At 41.9% G+C, this 14,352-nt stretch overlaps 1 protein-coding gene across 1 annotated transcript in view; it reads left to right on the top strand.

Moving 5' to 3' along the window:
* Positions 1-12,773, top strand: part of GAB3 (GRB2 associated binding protein 3) — a 293,254-nt gene extending 280,481 nt beyond the window's left edge. Inside the window, exon 10 of the mRNA XM_069211804.1 lies at positions 8,599-12,773. Coding sequence (XP_069067905.1) covers positions 8,599-8,715 — 117 coding nt within the window. The 3' untranslated portion in view covers positions 8,716-12,773. The remainder of the gene's footprint in view (positions 1-8,598) is intronic.
* The last annotated feature ends 1,579 nt before the right edge of the window (positions 12,774-14,352 follow it).

Below are 14,352 nucleotides of genomic sequence, written 5' to 3'. Positions count from 1 at the left end.
CGCCTCTTTCTTAAAAACCATGCAACCTTAATTGAGCCACCTTAAAATGCAGCTTAAGAACCCAAGCGGTGTGGTTAGGAAAAAATGAGCTGGACCACTGAAGGTAATGGCGCTGCAACATATTGTACAAGAAGAGACCCAAAACCTAAAGCCATCTATGAAACACAAATGTAATGGTTTGTCTCCCGAGTTGTACCACCAGAAGATATACTGTGCTGCTGCTTGGTGCCTTGTTCAAGACTCAGTACTGTGATGGAAGCGAAGACCGTCTCTCGAGATGGCAGGCGCGCAGTGGCACATGACAGAAACCCCCAAGCGCCACAGTTAATCCGAGAATACCCATGTTCCAACAGACATACCACTGACGCCACCAGTGAGCACCAGCAGATATAGCTTTGCTTGAGTTTGTGTGCACCCAGGGACCATAGTTGGTGCTCAGCCTGGACAGGGCTAATGGCAAAATAGGACAGATTGAAGTCACACCAGACTCCGGGTAGCTATTTCTTATGTGATGTTCTTATTTCTAGGCGTCCACAGAGTGGAAAAGTGGACAAAGCTGATATCCTAAATGTTTGCTGTTTTTTGTATTTCCGATTAAACAGAGCCCCCATCCCAAAGGCTGAATCAGCCTAGTCCTTATGGCAACAAACATAGAAGATCAAAACGGAGAATCGGGGTTTCAGTCAGATTGTGCTTCGACAAGGCTGTCCATAAGGGTCAATTAGGGACTCTCAAAGCTCATGCTATAAATGAAATATCAGTTTTATTCTGCAGTGAAATTATAAAATCCAAACAGCTAATTCATTTATTCAATTAAACAGCAACTCACGACTCGCAAAGTTCAATTTGCTCTTCGCCATGTTTGCTTGTACCATACTGGAAGCACTGATTACATTAATTATCAGCTCACATTGAACTATTCAAAATCCACTAAAAATAAAACATGTTTAAGTAAATCCTTTGCACAATGAATAATAGAGTATATATTCACAAATGTTCCCTGCAGCAACCTTTACATAACAACTTATATTAAATAGCCTTGATGCAGCGTCTTTTGGAGGGGACCATGGTGTTAAATTTTACCTAGCCTTTTAATTTTGCTGTAGTATCCAGAGGAATTTGAAACTGAAAAGCCTGAAATTGTGTACAGCCTTCTAGAAAATAAAGCACAGTATGATCAATAGAAAACATATGTGATAAGAACATACAGTACTCAATATGGTTTTATTAGTATTGATCCCTCAAAAGTGAAAAGGTTTTGGCAAACAATCCAGGCCGTAGCAGTTGTGGGTTTTGGTGAAGTTGGCCAACATGAAGCTATCAGCCAACAGTGCTTAATGTGTTAAAATAAAAAGTTTGCTGGGGCCCAGCGTTTTTCTGCGCTGCTTGTGCTGAAAAATTCCAGGGTTGCTGAATACTCAGGCTGCACAATCGTGGATCCACCTCATGCCTCTTTCTTCGTCTTCCCAGCACTTTCTGTTCATCTCACTCTTGCAGATTCCTTTCCATCCCTGCGTTCTCCATTGATCGCAGTTTTCATATCTTTCTCTCACTCCGCTCCTTACTCCCTTTTCTGCTTTTCTCTTTCTCTTGGTCAGTGTGACGGCAAAAAAACAGAAGTCCTGGCTCTCTCTGCCTGCAACTTCTGGCACAAATCGTCACAAACTGCTAAATGATAGGGTACTGATCATTTAAAAAAATATTTAAATTCTCTAAATTGTCGTAACTGTAAGGCAGCTGTGAAGGGGGTCCGGACTAAACACAATAGTGCATTGTTTGGCTAAGTTCCTTTACTAAACCCCCAATGATGAATGACAAGTTATATCCATGGTAATGCAGCCATGTGAGGGGCTCCACCATTCCCTTTCCCCTCTCCCTCCTTCCATTGTAGGCTCTGAAAGAGCAAGTGATGCTCTAATGAAGTAGTAGCATGTCACATAAGTAGGGTAAGATATTGTGTCCCCATTGTGTGTCTGCCTCTAGAAAGTCTTTGTAACATCTATGAAGAGACTTACAATGTTTCCGTACTTCATCATTCAAATATTAAACTTAAAGCCAAGACACTTTGGTTTGGGTTCAGCTAAAACAATTCCCAACCCCGGAAGTGATACAGATGTGGGGGCTGACTGAGCATTAAAGCATGAAGAACGGCAAAATGAAATTATGATTTCACCTAATGGAACATAAGCCAGCAAATGTACATAATCACCACTTCATGCAAAGATTGCATCAGGCCGACTGACAACAAGAAGATAATTCTACAGAAATCACTTGGAGGCTGTGCTCAGTGAGTGATGGCACTTTTGTATGACCATATCTACATCTGCTAGCATTTACAGCAATGGGGCATATGAGAAACCTCACCATCCTACGGAAATACATGAATCCCATCCGGGGAAATTAAAGGCAGGACAGAGAGGACTGCACAATCCAACACCTTTCAGAGACAAGCATTTCAGCTGTGGACAGGACTCCCTTCTATATCCTCAAAACACAGCGTTCCAACATTTTCATTTCTTTAAAAAAAAAACCACATCCACAGAAATGCCAAGGTAATCGCATGAAAAATCAGAAGAATCAGTAATAATAAAAATGTGGATTAAATACCTCATTCAAGGCTCATCCGGGTATCTAAAGTACCCTAACTGTAATGGGACTGTTAATAACATGGCGTACAGGGGTGGACAAAAATGGTGAAATAGGAAAAATACGAAAAGAACGTATAATGCCACAAGGCATGCAGCACAGCAACTACAAAATGCATTGCACACACATAATCTTGGGTCTTCTGGCTGCTGGATGTAGCCTGGTAGCTCCATTGCAATTTACTTTCTTTGTCCCCTCCACTCTAACACTCTATGCACAGCCAACTGCACAAATTAGCTTGACACTCAATTGAAGCATTCTACCAGACCATTTTCACAGGGGTGGTACAAGGCCATCCTATATTGTTTTATGCCTTCCTGACGCAAAGTGTTTCAAAATGTTTCAAATTTCATTGACACACATTGCTAGGAACCGTGTGTCAACACTTCCTCAGGAATGCTTCAGTTGGCTCAATGACACTGCTCTTGCACAAACTCTCTAACTTGTGCCTTAGCACTGCTCTAAATGCTGAGACATAACTTACTTTTTTGCTCTTTGGGTAATGCATTTTTTCAAGCTAATACAATGATGGAATTTCTTCAGGCATTCAATTCACTGCTAAACAATTTAGAAAACGTTCCTGCCCACTTAGGAGAAACTATCATCCCCGTGCACAGCACATGCTCTGGGTGGTTTGCATTGAGGACGTAAAACCCAAAGAAAAAATTCTCCTGAGCTTGTCATTATATGTTGGCTATCTATAACTGCAAAAACCCAAATGTATTTAACCAGGTAGCACTGCATGTACACCCACCATGATACACCCTACACCTGCACGGAGGTACAAAACCACGAATTATGGCCACACTATCGCTCACTGGAGAGGAGCTGTATCTTATAGAAATGTAATGAAGCCAGGTGCACATCCTCAGCAGTGAAGCGAGGAGGATGAAGAAGCAGAACAAAGAGCAGGAAATTCAAACAATGACAAACTGCATAACTTCACTGAGATGAAATTTGTACTGAGGTGTCTCCCTACAAACAAGAACTTGGTGCACACGTTCATACCTATATCTTGGTATTAGTAAAACTTTATTTTGGAGGGATTTTCTGAATTCTCACCAATATTGACGAAACCATTGGCTAAAAGCAAAAATATTTTTTTGTTCTCAAAAAGCGCACAGTGCTTTAGTAATCCCTAGCTCTGAAGGGAACTACTTTATGTGTGGGTGTGCTGTTGTGAAAGAGCAGAATGCTGTCACCAGTGAAGACAGTCAGTGGCTGACGTTGGCTGGCCTTTGGCTTTGTGCTGTATGCAGTAGTGGGCAGAACTAAAATGTGAAGGACACAGCTAAACAGTGGATGAAAAGGACTGGCTAAACCATTATTAGTAAAAATGTTATACAAGCAATTTTAATTAACACAGGTCTTGGCTAACACCAGACCTAAAAAGTGCGTCATCCTCAGTGAATGATTAAAAAAAGCCAACACCAGCCTATTCTGTGCCTTGTTACCTTTATGTCTCATTGCAGCATGGTGCAGATATCTGTTAGCTGATATTATTGCTGTTGTCAGATCAAACTGAGACTCCTTTTCAGAGTCTTTCCCGATTCCTTCGTCCAACTTTTTTTGCTTCCTTTTGGTTTATCAGCATCAGAGTTTGTTAGCATTGCTGAAGATAGGCTCAGTTTGCTCCACATAAGGTATCAGTCTGTATTTCCAGTCATGTACCAAGATGTTCGCGGAGATACTGGCACAGCATTATGCAGAGCATTTTTGGGACAGGCTGACCTGTCACGGTACAGGCCTCTTCCTCCATTCATTTGCTAGGACCTGACAACCATGGTACACTTACAGTACTTAGGGTATATGTACGAACACATTTTCCCATAGACATAGAATAGGTAAAACCCTTTGATACATCTGGCCCTTAAACCCTTAGAAAGTGCCCCCTCCCTTCATAATCTGGGCATGTGTCAGTAGCTTGGCTGTAACTTGACTTCCAATTACCTTTCTCTGTTTCCTTTTTAAAAGCGAGAGTGTAACAGACGCCATGTGATTTCTGCTGTAACTTTGCTGCTCCAGGCTTAGTTCAATACCACAGGGAGGGGTGGAGCCTGGTAGGACAGTGCTTAGAGCTGTGAAAGTGGCTCCATGGCATTTGTACTACGCCCTTATGTGGAAAAGATGTTTATGCCACATTAAATTAATTACCTTGTCCCTGAAATCTGCTACTAGCTGTCCAGTTAGGATCTGCACTCTGACCCCCTTCTGTATCAAACTGAGAGCATCTATTTAATTTGTTGCAACATGGATAGTCATTTGTGCCACAAGGTGCCAGACTGATACTGTCTGCCAGCCTGCCTCTGCAAACCACTTTCTGGTTGGTTAAAAAACTATGGCCACTACTTAGGTTACCACTCCTCTCTGGGGTATGGGTGGGATTCCATGTTCTGTCATAACTCTCATCGGGCTCTATATACATTTATGTATATTATGTATGTATATGTTTATGGTATTTCTATAGCACAGACATAGCCAGAAGGATTCGGGTGGTGTGCAGTTCAAAGACCGGCATAGATTTAACAAGTGTTAGGAAAGGTAGCTGGGTTGTGGTTAGTTAATGCATTGTGACGTAGTGTTCTTTAAAGAAGTGAGTCTTCAACTTTTTCCTAAATTGGAGCCACGTTGGGGTGGTCCCGATGGATACAGGGATATTGTTTTAGATCCAGGGCACATAGATTGAAAAGGCCTGCTGTCTTCTCTTTTCTTTTGTATAATTCTCAGTCTGCAGTCCGATGGTGTCCTGGCTGCTGGTGTGTCGAGAATCACCAGAGATGGTGAGCTTGTCTACAAGACAAGCAGGTGTGCTGGTCATAATCACTTTGGAATTATGCTGCTGGTTTCGAAGATGGTGTGGGCTATAAGGGGAGCCAATAGAGTTTAATCAGGATGAGGCTGATCTGATCACATTTCTTCAGGCCCAGTACGAGTGGTGCTGATGTGTGTAGGATGACTTTAGGGTGTGCCAATGTGGAGGCTGGGAGGCCATGGAGTAGGTCAGACATGAGAATATAAGGTCTCGATCGACACTTCTGACGTCACTTTCTGGAAGAAACAGTGTTTCTTTCTTACGACAACAAAGCTGGTACCAGGACACCTTATTTTCAACAATGTATTCCTTGTGGGTGGGGTTGGTGTCCAGTTGAAGTGAAGTAGAAGCTGTCAACGTTAATATTGAGTCAGGTTTGTACTGTTTTGTGTTTGTTGCTCTTGGCAACTAACAGGAATTCTATCTTGGTTGGGGTGAGCTTCAGCTGGGTACCTGAGATTCAGTTCTGGATGATGTGCAGTCAGTGTCTAAGGCATTGGAAATTGGTGCTGGAAGCAAAGTAGACCTTCAAGTAGAAGGCCAGTTGCCTGGTAACCCACCTTTAATAAGAGCATCAGGATAGTGACATGTGGTGTGTAGTCAGGTATCATATGCCAACCTGCTGATACCATATGCCCACTCAGTGGATGTGGTGAGTTCATGCCCATTCTTCATGCCATCCTACTAAGGCCCGTTGTGCTAGAGCATGTGCCCACAGTCTGGGTGGCATATACCGGCATAGTGCTTCAACTAGTCAAACTCATTTGCAGTGCTACTGTTCTGCCTAACATATGATGAGCAATATGACCCCTTGGTGGGGACAGTTTTCTAGAGACATGGCCACCCGATCACCATCGAGCAGCATAGGTAAATATGACACCACCCAATAGAACTCCTAGATGACTTACTTCCTAAAGATAATGTTATCACTGATATACTTTTTGCTCCGTAATAGTCATGGCATTAATTTTTGCTACTAGAAAAAGAAGGCAAAACAAAACTAGTGCCACCTGTCTTATAAATATGAAAAAAAAAAAAATCCAGTAACTGAAGCGATAGATTTGAAACAATTAGATGGTAACAAATTAGTATGAAAAAATAAATAAGAACATTGTTTGAAAACTTTAAAAATCTGGTAAAGAAATCTGTGAGGACAGATTAATTGAAACCATTCACAACACCATATGCACATCAACACAACAAATAAGTCATAAGAATCTATGTACTCCTGAAAAATACCAGTGTGCATAGAATCCTGAGTCTACTGGACCACTAGATAAAATGTGACATTAGTCTAAGCAAAGAACAACTGGGATACAGGATGCTTCAGTCTCGCCTATGCCTTTAGTGCTTGAGACCATCATCAAGACACCAGGACTTACTGTGACTTCATGTGTCCCCGCCGCTACAGAAATACATCATTTAACAGAACCCCTAATTAATTACACTAAGTGACAACTTATTTTACTTCGGTCACCAACATTACCCACCGTTTAAACACTCCAATGAACTCATCCTCAAAGTGCAGGCTTCCGTCTGCGGTTTTTGTTCTGCTGTGAGTACGGTACACTGTGAGGGGCTGAGGCCAGTGTGTAGTAAGCAGTTAGGGGTTCACTTTGGACATCTGAAAGTGGTTTGCCACAAATCATTTCCAAAAGCATGTTTTTTTGCAGCCACTGCTTTTGTGGCAGCGCCAAATCCCTAGATCCTGTCAGTAGTGATGGACACGTGTGTTGAGTTGCTGCTAAGATCAGAAGGAGTGATCTCTTGGCATTCGGATTTCCAATAGATTCATGGTGCCATCGATATGTTTTAATTGAGTAACTTGTCAGCACAAACCCAGCCTTTAGGTGGCGCGCGAGAGTCGAGATGGAAAATCGGATCTCCAGCTGGTCTTTCAGCCACTAGTATTCTTGTAAATGCTCTTTCTTGTATCACATTGTATGCGCATCACAAACACGTACTTCTCTTTAGTCACTGGGGAGACCGGTGCTTTACAAGAAGCAGTATTGTACATACTCTGGAAGGCATAATTTAGTCACATACATAATATATTGTGATATAGTACAATGGCAAATATATATCAAATATGAAACTGTTATATGTAGTGAATAGAATATGGAGAGTGAGCAATAAACAAATATAACTAAACGATATTTTTCTTCCCATTATGAAACCACATCAGAATAGCTGTTTTTGTATTTGTAATCACATCAGATGTCTTTATTATTTTCACAAATGTATTTTAAGTTTGGTGTGTTGCATACAACAATATGTCTTTCCGGTGAGGCTGCGGAGAAACATTTTGTGTTCCATATTTGTTTCCTATAGCGCTTACATGTTACCTTATAGCCGATGCAGAGCGCTTTAAGACACTGGAAGCAATCATAAGCGTGAAAGCAAGTTGTATTCAAACTGACAAGTTGAACATCATGCACCAAGGAGTGCTCATTTTGTAACCCTCAGAAGAGTGAAAGTTTGAGCTGGAACTACGAGAATTCAAAATTATGCCCTTAGGAATACTGGGATGTTTTTTGCAGTTTGCAGGAGACCAGAACCTACTGAGCAGTCTTTTCAGAGTTTCAACTGGTGACCCCCAGTTTACACTTAATCTCTGACACATAGTTATCCTCTGTGTATTACGCCTTTTTTAAATAATAGACTTATATAGTGCAATATATTGCATTTCTCGTAACGGATGTTATCATTACCCAGTTTATGGCATTTTCCTTCCTTTTCCTTTATGCTAAGAGAAAGCGAACTGAATGGAAGTCATTACCTTGCCGCTGTGGCCAGGATGTACATGCTTGCTTTTATCCTATTGGGTCTGTGCCAACTTCCTCTTTGCCTCCCTGTCTGACTGTGCAGCATTTTGAAACCCACGGCCTACTGTAACTTTTCAATGCTGTTCCACGTTGAAGTGAGATATTCTTTACTTACAGTTGTCTGTTAGCCCTTGGCACTTGGTTTCTCCTCAGAAGACCCTCTACAGCAGACCTCTGGTTAATACTTGTGTGTCATAACTTTTACTCCAGTGTGTGGTGGGGATGGACCAGGATTCGAACCCCTTGCAGCTGCAGTCATTCCATAATAAGGGAGTTGTTGTCTTTATCACTGAGATATGCTGTTCCTCTTTGCAGAAGCCCTTCTTCTCTGAGGAGCAGAGAGTGGACTATGTCCAGGTGGACGAGCAGAAGACCCAGGCCCTCCAGAGCACTAAGCAGGAGTGGACGGACGAGCGCCAGTGGAAAGTGTGACCAGCCGACGCGAGCAGTTAACCTTGCGTCACTATGAATTTTTTGCACTAGGACAGAACTACTCATGATGCAGCTAAAACAGAACACGACTTTTGGAACATCTGAGCAGGATGTGAGCTTCCGATGAGCTGCAGAAACAGCCCCAGGTCCGGCTCATCCCACCTGCATAGCAAATGTGTTCTCATCAGTTTTAGGAGAGCTGATACCGCCTCGGTGTGCTTTACAAGTATGTAATATATGTGTATATAAAAGGAAATGACCACACAGATATTTATGGCAAAATTTGTACTTGTGTACAGGATGTGCATCCCACTGGACAGGCAACATTTTTAAGATCCTGAGAACAGGCTGCACTAAATATTGATACGTTTTGAATGGCAATCTATTGATTATTTTATACTCAACAGCAAGCGAAGAAGTCAGGGCTTACACTGCACAGAAGCTCCACAATGTAACCTTTAATCGACTGTTACTAGTGTACCTGGCTGAATTTATCTCAGGTCAGCAGTGGTTTTAAGGCGTTGGTATTTGGTGACTGTTCAGTGGCTGATATGGTGCGCAGCTATGGGCAAAGTTACCGCTGTTAAAGCTCCACCACAATAATTTACTTTTTTTTTACTACATATTCCCTAATCAGCTTCCTAATAATCGAGGAGAGACCCCCACGTTGGTCTAAAATAATCTGGTATGCTGTATATATTTTAGTATGGGGCAATGTTTGTTACTCAGAATTCTCCTAAAATAGTCATCCTGATAACTAATGATCAGTGGCCAGCTGGAAGTTTATTCTTCAGACTGAGACTGGCAATTGTAGTCATGATCAGTAGACATAACCTCTTATCAAGCAAAAGGGGACATCTTCTAGCAGCCAAGAGTCATAACGTTGTTATTACTTACTGTATGTTGATTATTGAATGACATTTGTAGGCTATAAGTAAAAAGCCTTAACACAAACTGGCGGTGTTTATGATACCTGGTGACTAAGTGAATAATTTATTAAGGTGGACCAGTGTTACCTATGTAAACTGTGCACATAAGTTTTCTTAATCAGCACATGTATCTCAGTGGTACAAATCGAACGAACCCGGAACAAAGCGAGATGTTGGCTTCTGGAATACAACAGACCTGATGGACTATATACCATTGTGTTTTTTTCTTGAAACACCTGACAATATAGTTTTTCCACTTAATATAATTCATTAAAGTCTGACCAACCAACTCACGAAACATAAAATACAAGATTAACATGTTTTTCTTTAATGATTCTTCTGTACATGTGATTTTTTAAGTTAAATTCTTCCTGCATCCTTGTCTGTTATTTCCGGATTTTGAACTATCACCATCTTGAAGCAGGAAAGTCTGTTCTAAAATGGGAGACTAGTTCACCCCTCTGCATGGCACGGTGGCTGAAACACCCCTTCCTTGGTCTGACATACAGGAACTGGTTCCCGCAGAGCTGTGCTCAGACTGTGAAATGTGCTCTTGTGCCTATCAGCCTTCCGACCGGATGTGTAGCTCCTGGCCAGCACCCCATCCTCTTACCAGTGGCCATTGGCGTTGCTGCATAGGTGCTGCCGCACAGACAGCAAGCTGTATCCTTCATCACATCTGTGTTAGCAACCACTGCACCGTAAAGGAGCCCGAGCCTGCTCCCTGCCTACACTGTGAGCCGACGATGCACATTCCCTTCATCTTAAATTGTTCACGGGGTTTAGTTAGCTTCCCTGCGTCGTAAGCAAACCCCAATGAAAATGTTTTTTGACATTTGTGCTAAGGGGTTATTCCTCACAACCTATATTTGTGATGCCTTGGGCATTGCCACTCAGTCAACTCCTCCGGTGTTTGCTCCTTGAAAAACCACCAGCGATGCTTATGCGACCCCTCTGTCGACACTCAGCGTGATCTTGGGTTCATCCACACATTGTGTAGACAAGTTTTAAAGTTATTGCATGATGTTCTGGTGTTAGGAATGTGATTCCAGATTATGTTTGTGACTCTGTCACACTTTTATGGTAGACAGGAGGAATATAATCTCTTTCGTACTTTCTCAGTGGTTGTTCTACGTATTTACATTGTATATTTAATTTTAATGTGCTTTTTGGCATTGACTGAGTTTTCAAGCTAAGACAGTGTGTCATCTGCACTAAGTAGCCCTGCGCACTGAGCAATTTAGTTCTTCGAGTTGCTTCATAAGTAGTTTGAAAATAATTCGACTGTAAATATGTATAGACTAACTGTACAGTGTGTTATCGAGTACTGTCCACGTTACATGTTTCCACCTTTGCCACTCACCTTCTGGTTTGGATAGCTCGATCTCAGCCGGACCACAGGCAACTCATGCACAAGATGTTCCTGATACTCTGTCTACTGAGAATCCGTGAGATTTAACAGGCTCGATCATTTCATTACTCTTCTCTAAGTCCAGAAAATTCAGTTTATTTTCTTGGCTGTAGAATGCTGGCCAAGCCTCCCTGGAATAGCGGTACCCTCTGTCCTCTGGTTATTGCAAGTACAACATCTTCAACTGAAAGAGCTGTAGGTGCCGTACATTAGTCGAATGCCCGATTGTCCTGGATTTTTTATTTTTAACATGTTTGGGCATCCTGACCAGCACAGATCCAGAACATAGTGCTTATTATCACTCTATGTGGAATAATGACTCAGCCATGATCCCGTGATGCTGTTTACCTTAACTTTAGGTTCAGTGAGAGTGAGAAGCAAAAACAGACATAGCAAGAGACAGCTTGGCTTTTTTTCTACCAGTTGTGGATGACATTAGGGAGATGGAGGATGCTGTCCATGTGCTATTGGGGTGATGTAAGCTGGGGATTTCTGGCCTTTCCATAGATCTCTCTTGATTCCAGAACTTGGGTAGCTGGCCGCCAGGGAACAGGTAACAGCAGAGAGAACCGACAGGGGTCTCACTGACCCACTTATGGGTGATTGCAGGAGAAGGTCAGTTTGGAGACTGCGCAGACTTGCCAGAAACCCCAGTAAGGTTATTTTAGGTGGATCACACCCCTTTTGGTTCTGAGAACCCAAGAAACATTAGAATGTTATCTTCAGTCTTTATTGTTTATGGCTTAGGTGTAGCACAGAACACCAATCACCTACTGCAATGATGATTAGAGTGTGAGCAGCAACAGTTAATTATCTCATCCGCAGACACCAATTAAGAGACATTTTAAACAATTATTTAATTTGAGGATGAAAGTAGATTGAATTTAGAGAGCTCTACAGGAATGAGAAGGAACAACTTCATCGCATGTATAAATGTGTTCTTCAAACTAGGAAAAAAGTTTCATTTTGGGTTCCTTGCAGAGGCAAAGAGATGGCTTTAATGGTACTGCGTTGCCTTTCCGGGAATACTGCAATTAAGTGCAGTATTTGTGACTACTGCATTTATTACCCATTTCACTACACATGCTTGTACAAGTGGGTCTTGTTTCATTTTAAATTTAAGTAATAGTTAGACTGTTACACGCCTGCAGTACCAGGCATGTGATATGTGCCTTACTGGGTGAGTGTGATTCTCGTCGGTGGCAACGAAGGCCTTTTCTATAAACCTTAATAAACCAGTAGTAACCAAGAGCGGAAAAACCGAGGTGTAATGTGCATATCACGGTTGTGACATTTAATCAAACCGATAATGATTTACTCCCATTTACACAATGAACCTAGTAATGCAAAGCCAAAATTGATTCGTGCAGTCCGCTATTATATTCCTGTAAAGGGGCCTGAGCACACCAGAAACTGTATGTGAATACATCTTTTTGCCAGTTTTGCCTGTGACTTTAAATCGATATTTATTGTGAAAGTAATATACGTTGTGCTCTGTTGGACTAGAAAATTATATTCTTGAAAAATGTTTATGCAAACTGTGATAGTTCCTAAACTGAATACACATTTTATTAACTCGTTAAGTGGTAACAAAAAAAACCTTTACGCTTTATGTGGGCCCTTAATTCTACATAATAGAGAATATTTCAGCAGATCATTGCCTTATCTGGCTTTGACATATGCTGTTGTAATACCCGTCTCCAGATTAGTCAAATATCAAAACAGAAACAAAATAAATAATTTTAAGGCCACATGTTCCCAGTGTCTGTGCATCCTGTAGTGACGTTGCCTGAGAACTCAGTTAGGAGACTAGCCAACACACAAACCCTTGTGTATGGCCGTCCAGGAGTAGTTGTGGAAGGTGTGTGCGGCCAGACTGACATCAACTTGCTTTAGTCATGCCGACCACTGATCACGTCAGTAATGGACAGGGCTGGGCGTGTGATATTCTGAACCCGCCCCTTCTGCCCCACGTTTTACTTTAAGCGTAGTTAAGGCAGGACTAGCATTAAGCAGACTGGCCCTATGAAGCAGAGATAACCTGACTTTTGGAAGTTCTTTTTCTCCCCTGCAATGTTAAGTCTATCATGGTTAGTAAACACAAAGAACAATCATAAAATAAATCTACATTACAATGTAAAACCTTAAAAAAATACCAAAATATTTAAAATCATGCAAACTTTAAAACCATAAAATACGCTGTACACAAAGCTTGCAAGACAATACCTATTGACAGCTCAAAAGAAGCCCCCTACTTAAGACTAGTTGTTTCTGCGTTTACTATCCAGCATGCCCTTCGCTTCCACTCAGTGCTCTGGAAGGAAGACTAGGCAAAGACTACCACAAGGTCAGCAGTACCTTAAAATGAGTGGCCGCGGCCTTTTTGATTATCCTTCTACCCCCCCACCCCTTCAGGTGAATACAGGTTTTACCCAAGCTAGCAGGAAATGGACTGCAAAGAGAGGGAGAGAGGATAGAACTATATGGGAGAATGTCCCCAACCTGGCTTCATCCTTGGATAGATTCTCCTCTCTCTCCCACTTTAGCGCACCGTGCAATGTAACAGGTCCAGAGTAGCTAGAGCACTTTTCTTTTTTTTAAACATGGGAACTCTTTATTGAGGTGAACGATCAAACGCCTTATCTATACATTCCACACGCTGCAGTCAAGGCATTCTACCACCAGGTCTTAGCATTAGTCTAAGAAAAGCAAGAGTTTCATGTTTATAATAATTAATTGTCCATCAGCCAATTTATATTCAATTCGATATGAAGATTTTGGAAAGGGAAAATTGAAAAGTTGTTCTTGCCTATGTCAAGGGTGCCTCAAAATGATTGCAGGTTGATAGTGACAATAAAACTTTAAAAAAGATAAATGGAGGTAAAGATGCCTAGACGATTACACCCATATGGCGCATGGAAAGCCGACTTCGATGCTCTGACAGCTATCTTCTGGAAAACCAGATGCCGCTCAAGACTGAGTGATAGACACTCTTCTTTCCTTACCCTTAAGTGAAGCCTCTCTTGCTTCACTCCCCGACCAACCACAACTTGTTCCATAAGCTTCTGAAGACCTGACTCTTCTGCTCTTCCACAATAAGTTGAACTGCTTCTTTACTAAGATGGGGATCCAGCGGCGGGAAGCTCTCCCGGGTTGCTGAGCGCTATACAGGATTCTATCATTTTTTCAATAGCGTAGGGCAAACTGACGTCAGTCCCAGCATTGCCACAGTGCCTCCAACCTCCCCACTTCAATTTGGGCATACAGACGCTTTAACCAGCCAGAGATTACCTGAGT

This window comes from Pleurodeles waltl, chromosome 2_1, assembly GCF_031143425.1.
Source record: "Pleurodeles waltl isolate 20211129_DDA chromosome 2_1, aPleWal1.hap1.20221129, whole genome shotgun sequence".
Lineage (NCBI taxonomy): Eukaryota > Metazoa > Chordata > Amphibia > Caudata > Salamandridae > Pleurodeles > Pleurodeles waltl.
Note: the sequence above shows the minus strand (reverse complement) of the source record. Positions and strands in the feature narration are given on the sequence as shown.